General features: G+C 37.4%; 1 protein-coding gene and 1 pseudogene across 5 annotated transcripts in view; one reads left to right on the top strand and one right to left on the bottom strand.

The window, feature by feature from the left end:
* Positions 1-9,600, top strand: part of ADA2 (adenosine deaminase 2) — a 117,019-nt gene extending 107,419 nt beyond the window's left edge. For all 5 annotated transcript variants that reach the window (XM_074194960.1, XM_074194961.1, XM_074194959.1 and 2 more), the window contains exons 6-10: positions 1,634-1,724; positions 3,215-3,323; positions 5,043-5,200; positions 8,768-8,970; positions 9,159-9,600. In XM_074194960.1, the coding sequence (XP_074051061.1) occupies positions 1,634-1,724; positions 3,215-3,323; positions 5,043-5,200; positions 8,768-8,970; positions 9,159-9,267 (670 nt within the window). In that variant the 3' untranslated portion in view covers positions 9,268-9,600. The remainder of the gene's footprint in view (positions 1-1,633; positions 1,725-3,214; positions 3,324-5,042; positions 5,201-8,767; positions 8,971-9,158) is intronic.
* Positions 9,601-10,527: 927 nt separating this feature from the next.
* Positions 10,528-11,910, bottom strand: LOC141493998 (adenosylhomocysteinase pseudogene; annotated as a pseudogene).
* Positions 11,911-18,321: the final 6,411 nt, after the last annotated feature.

Here is an 18,321-nt window from a genome sequence, read left to right on the forward strand (position 1 = left end):
CCAGTGAGACTTCTCTGACTTTATTCAGAATTCTTACCAGTCAGAATCCTCCTCTCATAAATCAAATCTCAAAAACATCTAAAGATTGTTCCAGGAATATGCAGGTATTCTTTTAGGGTTTTGGTAAACAGTTTCAGGTTGGTATGAAGATAGGAAACAGCCTAGTGTAATAAGAAGTTTAATGGAGGAGCCAGTAGTATGAACTAGGAGCTCTAGTCCTATCAGACAGACCTGTTCTTGTGTTATTCCTATTGACCACAGTTTGGTAAACTTATCTTCATAGTTTTGGTGAGCACAGTATGGGACACAGCTTTTAGAATTCTGTGCCTTGAAAATAGTAGCTACTTTCTGAATGAAAGAATTAGAGATTTAAGCTTTCTCAGTCATCTTCAGTAATAACCTGAGTGTTTGGTGGGATTTTCCCTTTGGCCTTTGGATAGTTAGTTGTCCATGGAAATTTGGGACCCCTACCCCTGGGAGCCAGAATCTACAATCTGTCTACAAGTAGCATCTTTCATGTTCTGGTTCCACCCTTTTATAGATTTGTTGGAAGAGGCCAATGAACCTCATCCTTGTTAGGTTGGAACTGTTGTCTAGTCAAATATGAAGGTGATCAGTTTAAATTAAGTTTCTAATTTTTTGCAATGTATTCTAGTGGTTGCTAGCACTACAAAGCATGAGAGAGAGAGAAGACAGATCAGGTTCCCTACCCTCAAGAAACTTACAGTCAAACAGGTCAATGTCACATACAAAAATTAAATTCAGTATAAGGTAGTGCGTGATAACAGCAAATGAGAGATTCAGACAAAAACAGAAAAATGAGAGAATTACCCCAGCTGGAACTGCAGAGATGACTTCAGAGAGGTTGATTCTGAGTTGACTATTGAAAGAAGAGGATGTCAGTAAGAATGAAGAAAATTGCAGGTATAGGAAATAGATTGAGTGAATTCAAAGATGTAAAAGAGAAGGACATGATTTGAGAATAGTTAATAGTTTAGTTTGATTAGAGCATAATATGCATGAAGTGAATATTATGATGTAAGAATAAAACTAAATTTGGGGGCCTTAAATTGTAAGAAATTTTCCACAAATGTGGCACCTAATGATACGTAAAAAAGTTTTCCTATCCATAGTTCTAAAGATGGTGGATAACTTTTGGTGATGAATTTTGAAGAAATTATTCTGTCATCTAGGGATTGGAGAAATAATAGTGCTTTTGGGTATTGGAGGCAGGGAATGAAAAGAGTATGATGAAAATAGGATACCATTCCCAGGAATAAGAATTAATCACTTAGGCAGATGTGTCCAACCTGCAGCTTGCATGTGGCCCTTAAAACCCATTCATGTGGCATTATTACATTTTATTATTTTACTCATTGGTATTATGGATTACATTGGAGTCATAAATAAATATGAGATTCTATGTGTAGTTTAGCTCCTCTGACCACATTGCCCAAGCAAAACATGTCTAGAGCTCCACATAGAATGTTAGTCATGTGAAAAAAATCTATATTAATTAAGGGTTAAGCTGGTCTGTGATGTTACAATGTTGGCCAGAGGTTGGACACACCTGACTTAGAGAAATACCCAGTTCATTAACACAATACCAGGTGTTTCTTTCTTTTTTCCTAAGGATAAATGATGTGGATCACATTGCTGATTCTGTACAGACAGCTATGAAGCTCAGAGTCAAGTTTCCAGAGAGCATGGCAGGATTTGATCTGGTAACTTCTTTCTTTTTACTATCCACAGCATATGGAGTGGCAGTCTAGGGGCTGGAACCAGTCTTGGGGTAGGGATGGAAGGCAGACTGAGTTGTATATTCTTAATGAAGGGAACACCTTGGGCATGGTAAAAAAATCATTTGAGAAGAAAGGGTAGAAAGGGGTTGGTGGGGTACACAGAGGAAGCTAAAAAGGAAAATTATTAGAATAGGATGGTTTTGTCATTGATTATGGATTTTTCTTTATTCCTCTCTTTCCCTTATCTTCCCCCTGGAAATGGCCTTTGATGAATATCCAACCAAATATCCCTACAAAGAAAGAGAGCCAGATATAACTCTAGAAAAATTTTGGAATGTGTGCATTTTTTTCCTTCAATACCCTACTTCTACCCCTACCTCCAACTTCTGGGAGCTCGCCTTAATCAACCTATTATTCTCTCCTCTCTGCCCTCCCACCCCCTCCATCTTTCTGAGATCTCAAGGCCAGGATTTCAATGTGAAAGCTAAGTTACCTGACAAAGGATTCTAATCTAATCAGTCAAAAAGAGACCTGACTTTCTCCTAGATAAAAAGTACATTTTAGTTGTGAACTGGCCAGGAAGTCAGGAATACCTGGGTTCACATCTTATCTCTTGACTTGTACTACTTGTGAGACTCTGGACAATTCAATGCTCTAGTTAACTGAGATTATAAATTACAGAGAGAGAAGATGCCACATGGTATCGGTAGAAGATATACAGTCTTTATCCATATGTTTTCTGGTAATCAGGTTCCATCTAGCCTTTGTCACCTAATGTAAAGTGGTGGGAAAAGGAAGCTATTTTTAGGGTTGGGTTTTGTTTTTTTTTTTTGGTTTTGACCTGGGCCTCTAGGAATACATGTTGTCATATCTTTTAGCCCTTTACCCATAGGACTAGCCCTGAGGAGAGGAATAGATAGAAAAGCACTAGCCTGGAATATTTGGGGGAGGTGGGGTGCTAAAAAGTTTTGAGCTAGTATTGGGACAGTATTGTAGCATGGTGTGGACAAAGGGAAAAAGTCACAGAAGAGTGGAAATCAAGAAAATCTGGGCTCAAGTCCATTTTCTAGTTACTGGGCCTCAAAGCCTGTTTTTTTTTCCCTCCACGACATGAGAATAAAGATACTTATGCTTTACAACTATGTAAATTTGAGCTGTTATTTCAGTCCTCTATTCACACTTCGTGTCCTGAATATATATATATATATATACATACATATATATATATATATATATATATACACATAAAACCATATAACATCAGAAATGAAAACTAGTCTAATTCTTTCATTTTGTAACTGAGGGAATGGAATCCCAGGGAGATGATGTTGCCCTCTGTATCCAACTTCACATAGCTGCTTATTGGCAGATAGGTCCTAATAGAAAAAGTGGCTAAATATAAGAAAGACTGGTAATGATAGGTCTTAGGACTCAGGTAAATGACTCAGTGTGCCTTCTTTTCTCTCCCACAGGTGGGTCAAGAGGACAAGGGGCATTCCTTGTGGCAGCTGAAGGAAGCATTGCTTCTCCCAGCCACTCAAGGCTTTGACCTGCCTTATTTCTTCCATGCTGGCGAGACAAGTGAGCTACATCATCCTTAGGAGCCATAAGACACATAACCTACACAAGTGTTCAACTTTATGGATATGGAAGAATGTGAATTAATTCACTACATCATCATTATCCAAAAACACATATGAATACTGCTCCAAGTATATATATATATTAGGCCAATAATGAAAACAGCTGCTTCTTGACACAAGATGCCTGTATCTTTAGTCTTCAGAGGCTGACAATCCAGTTTCATCCTCTGCTTCCACATGACCATTCCATGAGTTACATTAATCCTTATGATATCTCCTCAGTTCATGAAGCTTAGCCTTTTACCCAGACTACTTGAGTCTAGGGAAAGCTGGCTACATGGGAGACAAGTGAAGAGGGTAGGCAATTTGCTTTATCCTTAGGTATATCAGCCATAAAACCCACTTTCTTCAGAAGGTCTCCCTTGGGTTAGCACAAAGCAAGCTGTAAGATGGTACTATACAACTTGGCTTAAAAGACTGTATTTACCATTACTATCCTGGATTCATAGACTGAGGGCTCTAATGGACAATGAAGTCTATCAAATCACAAATCAGGAAACTGGGGCTCAGAGACATAAAATAATTTATCTAAAGTCACAGATGTAGAAAATATCACATTAGGTAGTAAATAATAGAACTGCGAATCAAATTCAGTTTGTTTCACTTCAAATTTAATACTCTTTTCACCAAACCATACATGTCCTATGCTTTTTAGCATACCCACTGAAAATATTTCCACCATATTCTCCTCTCATGGTGCTTCCATTTTCATCATATCCTTCCTTTCCATAGCCTCTATGCATCAAACTAATTAAATTAAATGTAATTTGTTCAGAGGGGCAACTAGAGCGCTGTTCCTGAAGTCAAGTAGACATCACCCTGAGTTAAAATTTGGCCTCAGAAAATTTCTAGCTGTGTGACCCTGGGCAAGTCACTTAATCCTGTTTTGCCTCAATCATCTGTAAAATGAGCTAGAGATGGAAATGGAAAATCACTCTAGTGACTTTTCCAAGAAAACTCCAAATGGAGTCACAAAAAATCGGACAGGACTGAAACAAGTGAACAAGTTCAGTTCAGCTGCATCAAGCTCTTCTTTTCAGAGAGATTCAAAACAAAATTTCCAAGTTTCTTTGCTTACAATCTACTGGGTAAAGAGGATTAAAGTATGTGAAACAAGGAAGAATTAAAAAAGTTACCAAATAAAATATGATCAGATTCCAAAATAGTAGCAATGTGGTATAGAATACCTTAGATTCAGAGTATATCACTGTTCTGGATCTGATGCTTTTTTTCATATAATAATAATAATAATAATAATAATAATAATAATAATAATAATAATGATAATGATGATGATGATGACTGTGTAGTGTGGTAGATGGAGGTTAGGCCTTGGAGTCAGGAAGAATTGGGTTTAAATTTTGACTTTGAAACAAGTTGTATGATCATGTGCAAATCACTTAAGCTCTTAAATCCCTTAAATAATTCTCTAAAGACAGTATAGAATATATTGAGTTGCTGATCTGTACTGGGAGAGGGAGTTTCTACAAACAGAATTCCTTAGGACAATGAAATCATAGATCCAGAACAATTAACAACAACAACACTATATATTTACATAGCACTATGGTGCTGTTCTCATAATAACCTAGGAGGTAGGTTATGGTCCATAGAGTTGATTCCATCTGCTAGTAAAGTGTTTATTCTTAATCTCCAGATTGGCAGGGCACTTCTATAGATGAGAACATTCTGGATGCTCTATTACTGAACACCACCAGGATTGGCCATGGATTTGCTATGGGCAAACACCCGATGGCCAGAAATATCTCTTGGAATAGGGACATTCCTATAGAAGTGTGTCCCATCTCTAACCAGGTATGTTTTCCAAGGTTTTTATCTGGGCTTAACTCTAAGCCAGATCTCATCTGGAAATGTATATGTAAGATTCCTTCTACTCCTCTATGAGCGATGACTCAATCCTAGTTATTTTTAGGGAGAGCTCTGTTTATTATCGTGACCCCTGTTTCTATTCTGACTCACATTCCTCTTCTGATTTCTATTTCTACATAACTTATCTTTTCCCTCTTGTCAGCAGAGATATAAAGGAATTGTCTGAATCTGTACCATGAATCAAAGTGAAAATTGACCTCAGAACCATAACTGGCATTGTGAGGATGCTCAAAAGGATGGAGGAATTAGGGCTGAAGCAGTGGGAGACATAGAAATGGGGAAGTTAGTAAGAAAAAGAAAAGTTCAAAATGCAGAATCATCAAATATTAGATTTGGAAGGGATTTTACTGGTTCATTTTACAGAGGAATATACTGTGGTCTAGAGAGGTTAAGTATTTGCCCATGGCCAAATATTTAATAATAACTGTCAAAATCAGGGCTCAAATCCAGTACTCTTTTCATTATGCAGTATTTAATTCATTATATCAAGTTTTTATTCCAAACCTAATAAGCAGCAAGTAAAATAAATATTTCCATATACATTGCAGAACAGGAAAAGGAGATGATAAAAGAAATTGTGAATCTCTACTGACTCTACCCTATCTTTACAGCCTCAGTGGATATTGTTCTTCCTCCCATACTCCATAACTTAGCTAAATTGGTCTTTTCCCTACTTCTCACAAATGCCAATTGCATCTACCATTTCTTTACTTTGTGACTCCAGCCAGTGGTTTCCTATTGCTTCCAGAAGCAAATAGGAAATTATTTGTTAGGCATTTAAAGCCCTTCTCAACCTGGTCTTTTCTAGTCTTAGTGACTTCTTCAGTATCATGTGATCTAGTGACACTTGCCTTCTTGGTATTTTTCAATCAGTACATTCCATCCTCCATCTTCCCACGGATTTTCATTGGCTACATTCCATGTTTGGAATGTTCTCTCTCCGAACTCCATGACTGGCTTCTATGGCTTCCTTTTTTTAAATTAAAAAATTTATTACTTTATGTTTTGCTATTTGCGTTTTATTATTGCACAATTTTAGCATTCATTTTTACAAGATTATTGTGTTCCAGATTCTTCTTCCTCCCTCCCTCTCCTGCCCTCTTCCTAAAATGTTAGGCAATTTAATATAGGTTAACTATGAACAATCATGTAAAACATATTTCTATATTATAACAATTGTGAAGGAACAAACAGATCAAAAGGGAAAAAACACAGAAAAATAAAGTATGAAAAAATAAGCTTTGATCTGCATTCAGAGGCCATCAGTTCTTTATCTGGATGCGGATAACATTCTCTATCATGCTTCCATTGTACTTGTCTTGGATCAGTGTATTGTTGAGAAGAGCTAGGTCATTTATAATTGATCATCATACATTATTGCAGATACTATGAATAGGGTTTTTTTTTAACCTTTCTTTCTATTCCTATGGCTATTCCTATGGTTCTGCTTATTTCACTTTGTATCAGTTCATACAAATCTTATCATGTTTTTCTGAAATCTATCTGCTCATTATTTGTTATTGCACAATAATATTCCATTATATTTATATAGCACAACTTGTTCAGTTATTGATGAGAATCCTTTCAACTTCCAATATTTTTCCAACAGGAAAAGGACTGTTATAAATATTTTTCTACATCTTTTTTATCTTCTTCTTGGGTTACAGATCTAGTGGAGGTATTGCTGGATCAAAAGGTATGCATAGTTTGGCTGCCCTTTGAGCATAGGTCCAAATTGATCTCCAGAATGGCTAGAGTTCACCACTCCATCAATAGTGTCCTAATTTTTCCATCTGCTTTCTAATGTTTATTATTTTCCATTTTTATCAGTTAGCCTATCTGAGAAAGGTGATGTGGTATCTCAAAGTTGTTTTAATTTGCATTTCCCTAATCAATAATGATATTTAGTACTTTATATGTCTATAGTTTTTATTTCTTCATCTGAAAACTGCCTGCTCACATCCTCCAACCATTTCCCAATTGGGGAATGATTTTTATTCTTATAAATTTGACTCAGTTTTCTGCTTTCCTTCTGATCTTGGTTGTATTGATTTTGTTTGTGTAAAACCTTTTAATATAATCAAAATTATCTATTTTTACATTTTATAATGCTCTTTATTATAAATCTTCTTTTCTCCATATATCTAACAGATTATCCTTTGCTTTAAAAAAGCAAAAAAAAAATTAAAAATTTGCTCATTGTGTCACCCTTTGTGTCTAAATCACGTACTCATTTTGATTGTATCTTGGCATATGGCATGTAATGTTGGTCTACACCTAGTTTGTGTTTTCTAGTTTTTTCAGCAATTTTTGTGAGTTCTTATCCTAGAAGCTGGGGTATTTGGGTTTATTAAACACTAAATTATTATAGTCATTAACTACTGTGTACCTAATCTATTCCACTGACCCATTACTCTATTTCTTAGCCAGTAACAGATAGTCTGATGATTTGATGATTGCTACTTTATAATATAGGAGTTCTGATATTTCTAGATCACCTTCCTTTATATTTTTTTCATTAATTCACTTGATATTCGTGACATTTTGTTTTTCCAAATGAATTTGGTTGTTATTTTTTTCTGGTCTTCTCAATTTTTTTTCGTAGTTTTATTAGTATGGCATTGAATAGGCAAATTATTTTTAGGCAGAATTATCATTTTTATTATATTGGCTCAGTCTACCCATGAACAACTGATATTTTCCCACTTGTTTAGATCTGACTTTATTTGTGTAAAAAGTGTTTTGTAATTGTGTTCATATGGTTCCTGGGTTTGCAGTTGGCAGGTAGACACCCAAATATTTTATAATGTTTTCAATTATTTTAAATGGAATTTCTTTTTCTATTTCTTGCTGCTTGTGGCTTTCTTTAATATTATTTAAATCTCACCTTCTGCAGAATTCCTTTCTTCCCCTCCTTTCTACTGCTAGTCCTTACTTTTGAAATTATCTTCCCTTTGTACTATACTAGTTACAATTATTGCATTATAAGGTAAACTTCTTGAGGGCCAGGGCAGGGTTTTTCTTTTTAACCTTTCTATTCCTATGGCTTAGCACCATTTTGGCATATAGTAAACATTTGACTCATCTGACAAATCTGTTTTTAAGATGAAATTCAAGCATTATCTTCTAAATTAAGCTTTTCCTCATCCCTTTTAATGGATAGTACATTCCCTTTGAAACTACCTTGTATTTAACTACTTTGTATTTATTTATATTAAATACTACATACATACACACATACACACACTCATATGTGAAGAATGTAAGATCCTTGTAAATTGAGATTGTTTCAATCTTTGAACCTGCATCTCTAGTGCCTACCACAGCCCTAGTATCTAGTAGTTGTCAAACCTATCCCTTAAATACTAGCCCAGTATCCATAATAATGATACAAATTGGAAAGGATTTGTGTATGATATTCAGGGTCTTATCTCACTACTTTTTGTGACTTGTAGTATTTTTTTTTTTTGCCTTCCTATTTTTCCCTGGCAGGTCCTCCATTTGGTGTCTGACCTAAGGAACCATCCAGCAGCTTCTTTAATGTCCACTGGGCACCCAATGGTAGTCAGTTCTGATGACCCAGCTGTCTTTGGGGCCAAGGGCTTGTCTTATGACTTCTATGAAGCTTTCATGGGCATTGGAGGGATAAAAGCTGACTTGAGGACCCTTAAACAGTTGGCATTGAATTCAATCAAGTGAGTGTCACTGCTCATTTTCTTTCACTTCCTTTTTAGAAAGTGAAGTTCTACCAGACTCCTGGGAACCTAATCTCTCCTCTTCTCTCTTTCCTGAATGGGGTCTCTTCTCCTGGACCCCTCAAACTCTGATCACAGAGAAAGCACAGTCCTTTCTCAAGGCTGATACTATCTTTTTGTTTCTGCAGGTATAGCTCCCTGACAGTGGAAAAGAAGAAAATCACTAAAGAAGTCTGGCAAAAGAAATGGGACAAGTTTGTGAATGACCTGGCCAGGGGGAATGAAGCTATGAAGTAACTTACATCTATTGAGAATTTTCCTGATCCCCTAGCTGCCAGAACTGAACTTTTTAAAAGTCATTTAGTGTTTTATTTTCCCCAGTTACATGTGAAAACATATTTTAGCATTCATTTTCAAAACTTTGAGTTCTAACTTCTTTCCTTCCCTCCTTTTGAGGGGAGGGAAGTTAGCTTTCCTTCCCTCCTCATTGAGAAGGCAGGCAGTTTTATGGAGTTATACATGTGTAGTCATGAAAAACATTTCTATATCAGTCATGTTGTGAAAGAAAATAAAGACAAAAAAATTCAAGAAAAATAAGTTTTAAAAGAGTAAAAAAACAGTATGCTTCAATCTGTATTGACACCATCAGTTTCTTCTCTGGGGATGGAGAACATTTTTCATTAGAAGTCCTTCAGAATTGTCTTAGATTGTTGTAATGCTAAGAATAGCTAAGTCAAATGACAGGTGATTATCTTATAATATTGCTGTTACTTTGTACTTAATATATTTCACTTTACACCAGCTCATGTAAGTCTTTCCAGATTTTTCTGAGAGTATCCTAATCATCATTTCTTATATATTCTTATATTTCATTTATTTATATATTTCAATATAATTCATATTGTACTATTCTATTATAAGAATAAAATATATTCTTATAACAGAATAGTACTCCCTCATAATCACATCATAGTTTGTTTAGCCATTCCCCAAAGGATGGGCAGCCTCTTAGTTTTCAATTCTTTGCCACTAGAAAAGGACTGCTTAAATATTCTTATTCATATAGGTCCTTTTCTTTTTTTATTCCTTTTGGGCTACAGACCTAGTACTGGTATTGCTAGTCAAAAGGTATGCATGATCTTATTGCCCTTTGGACATAGTTCCAAATCACTGAATGGTTGAATCAGGTCACAATTCTACTAAACAGCACATTGTCTCATTTTTTCCACATTCTCTCCAGCATTTGTCATTTTCCTTTTCTTTCCTATTAACCAATATAATAGGTATGAAGGAGTACCTCAGAATTATTTTAATTTGCAGGTCTCCAATAATAGGGAGTTAAGAGTATTTTTTTCATATGGCTATAGTTAGCTTTGTTTACTGCATTTGAAAACTGTTAATATCTTTTGATTATTTATCAGTTGGGGAATGGCTCTTACTTTTATAAATTTGACTCAGTTCTCTATATCTTTGAAATTGAAGTCTTAAAGACTTCTGTTTAATTAGATGTCTTTTCCTCCTGAAGGATATGATTCCTTTTTTTTTTTCAAACTTGGATACCATTTATTTATTCTGTGCAGGAGAGGCTGAAGAGGCAAGAAAACATGGTTGGTCACTGGGAATCTTTGCGCCGATGCTCAGTACCCATAGTGGTCAGGTTTGAAGGGGCCCTCTCGGGGCAGGCCCAGGTACTGGGACTGTTTCTCCATCAGTTTAGTTAGCTTCACATTCAATTTGCCAAGGTGGGCTACAGCCACAGCTTCATCCAATTTCTTGGGGAGGAAGTACACTCCCACAGGATATTTGTCCGGGTGGGTCCACAGCTCAATCTGGGCCAGCACCTGGTTGCTGAAGGAATTGCTCATAACAAAACTGGGATGACCCATTGAACAGCCCAGGTTGACAAGATGACTCTCTGCCAGCAGGATGATCTGCCGTCCATTCTTCAACTTGTCATGGTCCACCTGAGGCTTCACATTCACCTTATCCACAGCATTTTGATTCAGCCACTTCACATCTATTTCCATGTCAAAGTGGCCAATGTTACGTACTATGGCATCATCCTTCATTTGCTCAAAATGCTTGCCCAAGATGATGCCTACGCATCCTGTAGTGGTGATAAAGATGTATCCCTCTTTGCTGTCCTCATCCATGGTAGTCACTTCAAAGCCCTCCATGGAGGCCTGCAGTTCATTGATGGGGTCTATCTCTGTGATGATGACTCGGGCACCAAAGCCCTGAAGGGCCCGAGTACAACCCTTGCCCACATCACCATAACCTGCCACCACAGCCACCTTGCCTGCAATCATCACATCTGTGGCTCATTTGATGCCATCAATGAGAGACTCACAGCAGCCATACAGGTTGTCAAACTTGCTCTTGGTAATAGAATCATTCACATTGATGGCTGGCACTTTCAGAACTCCATTGGCCTTTATCTTGTATAGATTGTGGATGCCTGTGGTGGTTTCCTCTGAGATTCCTCTAACACCCTTCAGGAGATCAGGGTATTTGGTGTGCATGAGGTTGGTGAGGTCCCCACCATCATCCAGGATCATGTTGAGGGGCTGCCCATTTTTGAAAAAGAGGGTCTGCTCAATGCACCAGAGATATTCCTCATCAGTCTCTCCCTTCCAAGCATACACAGGAATGCCAGTTTTGGCAATAGCAGCTGCTGCATGGTCCTGAGTAGAGAAAATGTTGCAACTGGACCACTGTACCTTGGCTCCCAGGGCCACCAGTGTCTCAATAAGAAACAGCTGTCTCCATGGTCATGTGGAGGCAGCCAGCAATCCGGGCACCCTTCAGGGGTTTGGTGGTGGAATACATCTCTCGAAGTTTCATCAGACCAGGCATCTCATTCTCTGCTATGTCCAGGGCCTTGTGTTCCCAGGTGGTTAGGCTAATGTCAGCGACTTTGTAGGGAAGTTTGTCAGCCATGTTACGGCCTCCTCTGTAATCCCTTAATGTGATCACTTAGCAAAGACCATGGCACGGGCAGAGACTTTGGGGATGGGGGTGCCAAGGCTGCAGGGAGGCCAAGGCCGGCGGCGGGCAGCAGTCGGAGGGAGATATGATTCCTTTTTGCTGGTGATTCTTGGTTATAATCCTAACTCCTTTACTCTCTGGAATATCATATTCCAAGTCCTATGATCCTTTAATATAGAAGCTGCTAAATCTTATGGCTCTTCTGTGACTCCATGATACTTGTATTATTTCTTTCTGGTTGCAATATTTTTCTCCCTGAGCTAGAATCTTTGGAATTTTGTTATAATATTCCTGGGAATTTACATTTTGGAATCTCTTTCAGGAGGTAATCGGTAGATTCTTTCAATTTTATTTTACCATTTGGTTTTTAATATCAGAGCAATTTTCCTTGATTTTCTTGAAAGATGATGTCTAGGCTCTTTTTTTTTAAAATCATGATTTTCAAGTAGTTTAATAATTTTTAAAGTTAATTCTCTTGGATCTATTTTCCAGGTCAGTTATTTTTCCAATTATTATACATTGTCTTTTTTTCATTCTTTTGTTTTTGGTTTTGTTTTATTATTTCTTGATTTCTAATAAAGTCATTAGCTCCCATTTGCTCCATTCTAATTTGGTTTTTTTTGGATTTTGCAAGGGAAATGGGGTTAAGTGGCTTGCCCAAGGCCACACAGCTAGGTAATTATTAAGTGTCTGAGGCCAGATTTGAACTCAGGTACTCCTGACTCCAGGACTGGTGCTCTACCCACTGTGCCACCTAGCCACCCCTCCATTCTAATTTTTAAGGAATTATTTTCTTCAGTGAGTTTTTGTACCTCTTTTTTTCCATTTGTCCAATTCTGTTTTTTAAGGCATTCTCTTCTCTTTTTTGGTACCTCTTTTACGATTTGGCCTAGTCTGTTTTTAAGATGTTACTTTCTTTTTTTTTCTTTTTAAAAAAAAATATTTATTGGGTGTCTAGGTGGTGCAGTGAATAGAGCACCAGCCCTGGAGTCAGGAGTACCTGAATTCAAATCCAGCTGCAAATACATAATAATTAACCTAGCTGTGTGACCTTGGGCAAGTCATTTAACCCCATTGCCTTGTAAAAAAAACCCCAAAATTAGTATTTTATTTTTCCTCAGTTACATGAACAAACAATTATTAACATTGATTTTTTTTTTGGCAAGACAATGGGGTTAAATGACTTGCCCAAGATCTTATAGCTAGGTAATTATTAAGTATCTGGAGCTGGATTTGAACTCAGGTCCTCCTGACTCTATGGCCCGTGCTCTATCCACTACACCACCTTGCTGCTGCCCCCCCCCTTTTTTACCATTCATTTTTAAAACTCTAAATTCTCTCCCTTCCTCCCCTCCAGGTGTTATATTCTTCCAACTTTTTTGTGTGTGTGTCTTCTTTACCAAGCTGTTGACTCCTTTTTAATGATTTTCTTGTATTACTTTCATTTCTCTTCCCAATTTTTCCTCCATTTCTCTTTCTTGATTTTCAAAATCCTTTGTGAGCTCTTCCATGGCCTAAGACCAATTCATATTTTTCTTGGAGTCTTTGAATGTAAGAGCCTTAATTTTCTTATCTTCTTCAGTGTGTGTTTTGATCTTCCTTGTCACCAGAATCTTTCTATAGTCAGATTTTTTTTTCTAATTTAGCTCATCTTCCCAGCCTACTTTCTTGACTTTTAACTCTTTGTTAAAGCAGAGCTTCAGGGATTTTATGCAATTATTTTCAGAGACACTTCTAAGGACCTATTAACTTTCAGTTCTTTAGAGGTGTATGATCTAAGGGGAGGTGTGTTTATTACTCTCCTGGCCTCTCAAGCATTCTTTTCTGACCTGGAACTGTGGTAAATGTCCCTGCTCTGGTGTGCTAGGTGCTCCTCCTCACCCTGGGACTGCTACCCAAGACTTCAGTCTAGATTGGATTATGGGCAACAGAGTCTTGCCTCTTTTAGCAAAGAGACCCCTGTCTTTTCCTTCTAACCAGTTGTTGGACTCTCACCGTTTGTGGGATGGGAGTTCCAGAAGTAGTAGCTGCTGCTGATTCAACTCACAAGGACTGGTTTGCTGGGGAGGGTCTCTCCTAGCCTGTGTTGGACCATGTTCCACAAGGGAGACAGACCTTTCCTGCTGACCTTCTAAGTTGTCCTTGACTGGAAAATTATTTCATGCCTTCCTTTTGTATGTTCTGCTCCAGGAATTATTTTATGGTATTCTTTAAAAGTATTTGGTGAGGTTTTGCGGGGGGAGCTCAGGTGAGTTGCTGCCTTTCCTCTGCCATCTTGCCCCACCTTTTCCAATTGAGCCTTCTTGAACAAATGCCTCATGTGTCTATTTTTTGGCTCACATCCTGATCTTTGGGAAAGAAAAGCAATAAACTGGCCTTGTCACCTCTCTGCAAATACATGAATCTATGGGATTCTTCAGAACTATGGGGCATATGGCCTCTATAGCCAGACAGTGACAAATTCCAAATTCCTTAGAAGTCTCAGGCAAACTTGTGCCAATCATCTTGAGTACTGACTGGTAACCCTTTCTCTTTTAGTTTATGCCCTTTGGGTGGGTTTTTGCCCGAATAAAGCCTGCCACTGGAAGTAGCACATAGTGTAGTAAAAAGAGTATTGGACTTGGAGTCGGGACACTTATTTATGTTTGAGAGACGATTAGCTGTGTAGCCATGGAAAATTCACTTAACCATTCTCAATGTTTGTTTTTTCAGATATAAGATGGGATAATAAATCCACACTATCTACTGCACAGGGTTATAGAAATGTGAGCTATTATCATACTTACCAGAAATTCTCTAGCAGAGACTATCAGGTGTGGGGAAGTTATTACTACTCTGAATGATAGGTTTGATTGGATGATGTCTAAGTTATCTCCAACTGAAGGATCTGGTTGCTCTCTGACTGATAACCCTTACCAATGCTCAGGACAGTATCCAAATTAATAAATAATAATTGTGGTTTTAAAAGAGTGAAAAATGGGATTTTCCCAATGGGACACAAAAAATTGCTGTGGCAGTGAATGGCAATATAACCAGTAGACTTGTTACCCTGGTAAAATGAGATAGTTGATGCTGGTGAAGTTGTAAACTGGTCCAACAAATGATTCTGGAGAATAATATGGGAACTATCCCCAAAGAGCTTTAAAACCCTTTGACCTGGCACTATTGCCACTAGGTCTGTAAGTCAGAGATTTAAAAAAAATATGACCTATAAATACAGACATATTTTAAGCCACTCTTTCTGGTTTGGCTTGAGTTGGAAATTGAGGAGCTGGCTGAACAAGTTGTGGCATATTATTGAGATGTAGAATTAAAAGATATGGCAAAGTTCATGCTTTTAGGAAAAATATGGCAGGGTCTCCATAAAATGATGCAACTTCCATTGTCTAACTCAGCCATTCTTCAGCTTATGAACAACTCAGACATTTAGCACAGTGTCTGGCAGGCAATGAGTACTTAATAAAATGTTTTATTCATTCATATTATTTTCATATATATATGTATATATATATATATATATATACACCCACCTGATATTTTCATTCTCATCACATGACCAATCCATCATTACTGTTTTACCATTTTGATGGCATCCCTTTAATAATAATAATGATTAGCATCTACTTAGAAAGAACTTTACATTCAAATCTGGCCTTGGGCAAGTCACTTAACCCCATTGCCCTGCAAAAAAACCAAACAAACCCCCAAAGCAGAACTTTACAAATATCTCATTTTATCTTCACAACAATCCTATTATTATCCCCAATTTTTCAGAGGAAGAAACTGAGGCAGACAAAGTCAATTGACTTGTCCAGGGGTCACACAGCTAGTAAATTTCTGCAATGGAATTTGAACTCACGTCTTCCTGATTCCAGGCCCAGCCCTTAATCTATGAACCACTTTACACCTGTTGTACAAAGTTCTCTGTTACGTTTGGTTAGCAGCCTGCTCACACCCATCAGGCACTTTTCCATTGCCCATTCATTTTAAGTTATTCAAATGCAGTGGTGTTCCAGGTGTGTATGCCCTACAGACCCCCTTAAAATGTTTGTATAGAAAAGATGGGACCTTGTTGCTACGCTATGCTTACATCAGCAAAGATGCTCTTTAAGTTCCCAAAGCAACCCGGACCACTCTTGTCTTTCATTTCCGTCATCCCTCTGTATCATGTCTCAGATATAAAGCTGTAGGATGTGCTCTAAATGAGTCCATTTGGATGCATGTTGAAATCTGGGCAACAGACAGGAGCCTACATCATTGAAAATGCCTCCGTGCATACATCCCTGTTGGAGAGAGAACACATAGCTTGAACAACTCACACTCTAAAGACCACATTCCCCATGAAATATTGCGGTCTCTAAAGCAGCTGCTTTCTGCCTCTGCCTCCCCCTAAGCTGCTGAAGCCTTCTCCTGGCCTTCTTCCTCTCTTACACTGCCATCTGCTGTTCCGCAGATGAACAGCTTTCTTCAGCCGTTTTTGCAGTTTCTAATTTCTCTTTTCCAGTTGGAAAAAGTCTCAACTTGTTTGTGAAATAGTCCATAACCTCAGGGATGCTTCAGTTCTTTTGTGAACCCACCCAACCAGCAAAGCCAAACCTGTTGTTTTGACTACTCTTGCTTTCACCCGCTGCCTTGGTAAGGTCATGGTAATCACTTAATACATGTTTGTTGAATGGATTGAGAGTAGGGAAGCAAAGTTTATTGGCGTATATTTTTCAACTTCCATTGTCTAACTCAGCCATTCATCAGGACAGCAATGACTGTCCATTAAAGGTAACTTGCTCCCAGGCCTATTGCCTACTTCATTCCAACAGAAACTGAGTGAAATGAGAAAAACTAGGGGAACAATTTATATAATAACAACATCGTTATTAAGAATTATTTGGGGGGGGGTGGATAGGTGGTGTAGTGGATAAAGCACCAGCCTTGGAGTCAGGAGTACCTGGGTTCAAATCTGGTCTCAGACACTTAATAATTACCTAGCTGTGTGGCCTTGGGCAAGTCACTTAACCCCATTTGCCTTGCAAAAACCTAAAAAAAAAAGAATTATTTTGAAAGATTTTCAGAACCTTGATCAATACAATACACCAATATTATGATGAAGTCCAAAGAACTGAAGCAGACACATGCTGTCTACTTCTTGTTATTGAGAAGAAAGACTGAATGTAAAATATGATTTTTGATATATATATTTTTAAAGTTTTATACTCTTTATTCTCCAGGGTAGGCTATTATTTCTGAATAGGTTTTCTTTTCCTCCTTCTCAAATGACTGCCTCAATTAAAGCTTCCTTTTTTGATTAGCACTACATAATGTGTTAAATTTCTCAAGGTCAGGGACAGACTCAGACTCATTGTACATGATATCTGACATATGTTAAGCATTTAAAAAAATATATTGAATAGAGGCATGCAGATTACCCTAGCAAAACATGAGGAGAGAGAATGAAGATGTTTGCTCTATTTTCCTACCACTATTCCCTCTTTTATTTTTTTAAGGTTTTTGCAAGGCAAATGGGGTTAAGTGGCTTGCCCAAGGCCACACAGCTAGGTAACCATTAAGTCGGATTTGAACTCAGGTACTCCTGACTCCAGGGCTGGTGCTCTATCCATTGTGCCACCTAGCTGCCCCACCTACCACTATTCCCAAGTCATCATTTTTCCTATTTTTCTTTCTATTTATTTTGATGATGAATGTCTTCAAAACGATGTTCCATGTTCCCTTCCTCATAATGCTAGCAAAAATTAGAAAGAATTTAAGTATTCCTGATTTAAGTATGAAACACAGTGAAATATAGGTTGTATGGGATGGACAGGTGAATAATTATGTGAGTAGGACTGTTCTAATCACTGTAGAATAGAAATTCTATTTGGGGTGGTTGGGTGGTTGGTACGAATTCTTGGGGTTAGTATTCTTTTTTAAATTTAATTAGATTTAATTAATTTATTTTAAAAATATATTTTTTGTTTTTCTAACACCATGCAACAATAGTTTTCAGCAATCATTTTTGCAAAGTTTCACATTTTCTCCCTGCCTCCTTTTACTCCCCCTCCCCTGACATAAAGCAATTGAATTTAGCTTCTACATGTGTTATTATGCTAAACATAGATCCATATTAATCATGTTGTAAAAGAAGAATCAAATCCAAATGGAAGAAAAAATTAGAGAAAAAATGACAATACATTAGACAACTTTTAAAAATTGAAGACAATAAGCTCTAGTCTTTATTTAAACCACAGTTCCTTATTCAGAGAAGACATTTTTCATGGCAAGCCTTTTTTGGTCTTTGATTATTGTACAGCTCAAATGAACAAGTCCATCAAAGTTGATCATCACCCAATTTTGAAGTAGTGTAAGTGACTT

This window comes from Macrotis lagotis, chromosome 7 (assembly GCF_037893015.1).
Source record: "Macrotis lagotis isolate mMagLag1 chromosome 7, bilby.v1.9.chrom.fasta, whole genome shotgun sequence".
Classification (NCBI taxonomy): domain Eukaryota; kingdom Metazoa; phylum Chordata; class Mammalia; order Peramelemorphia; family Peramelidae; genus Macrotis; species Macrotis lagotis.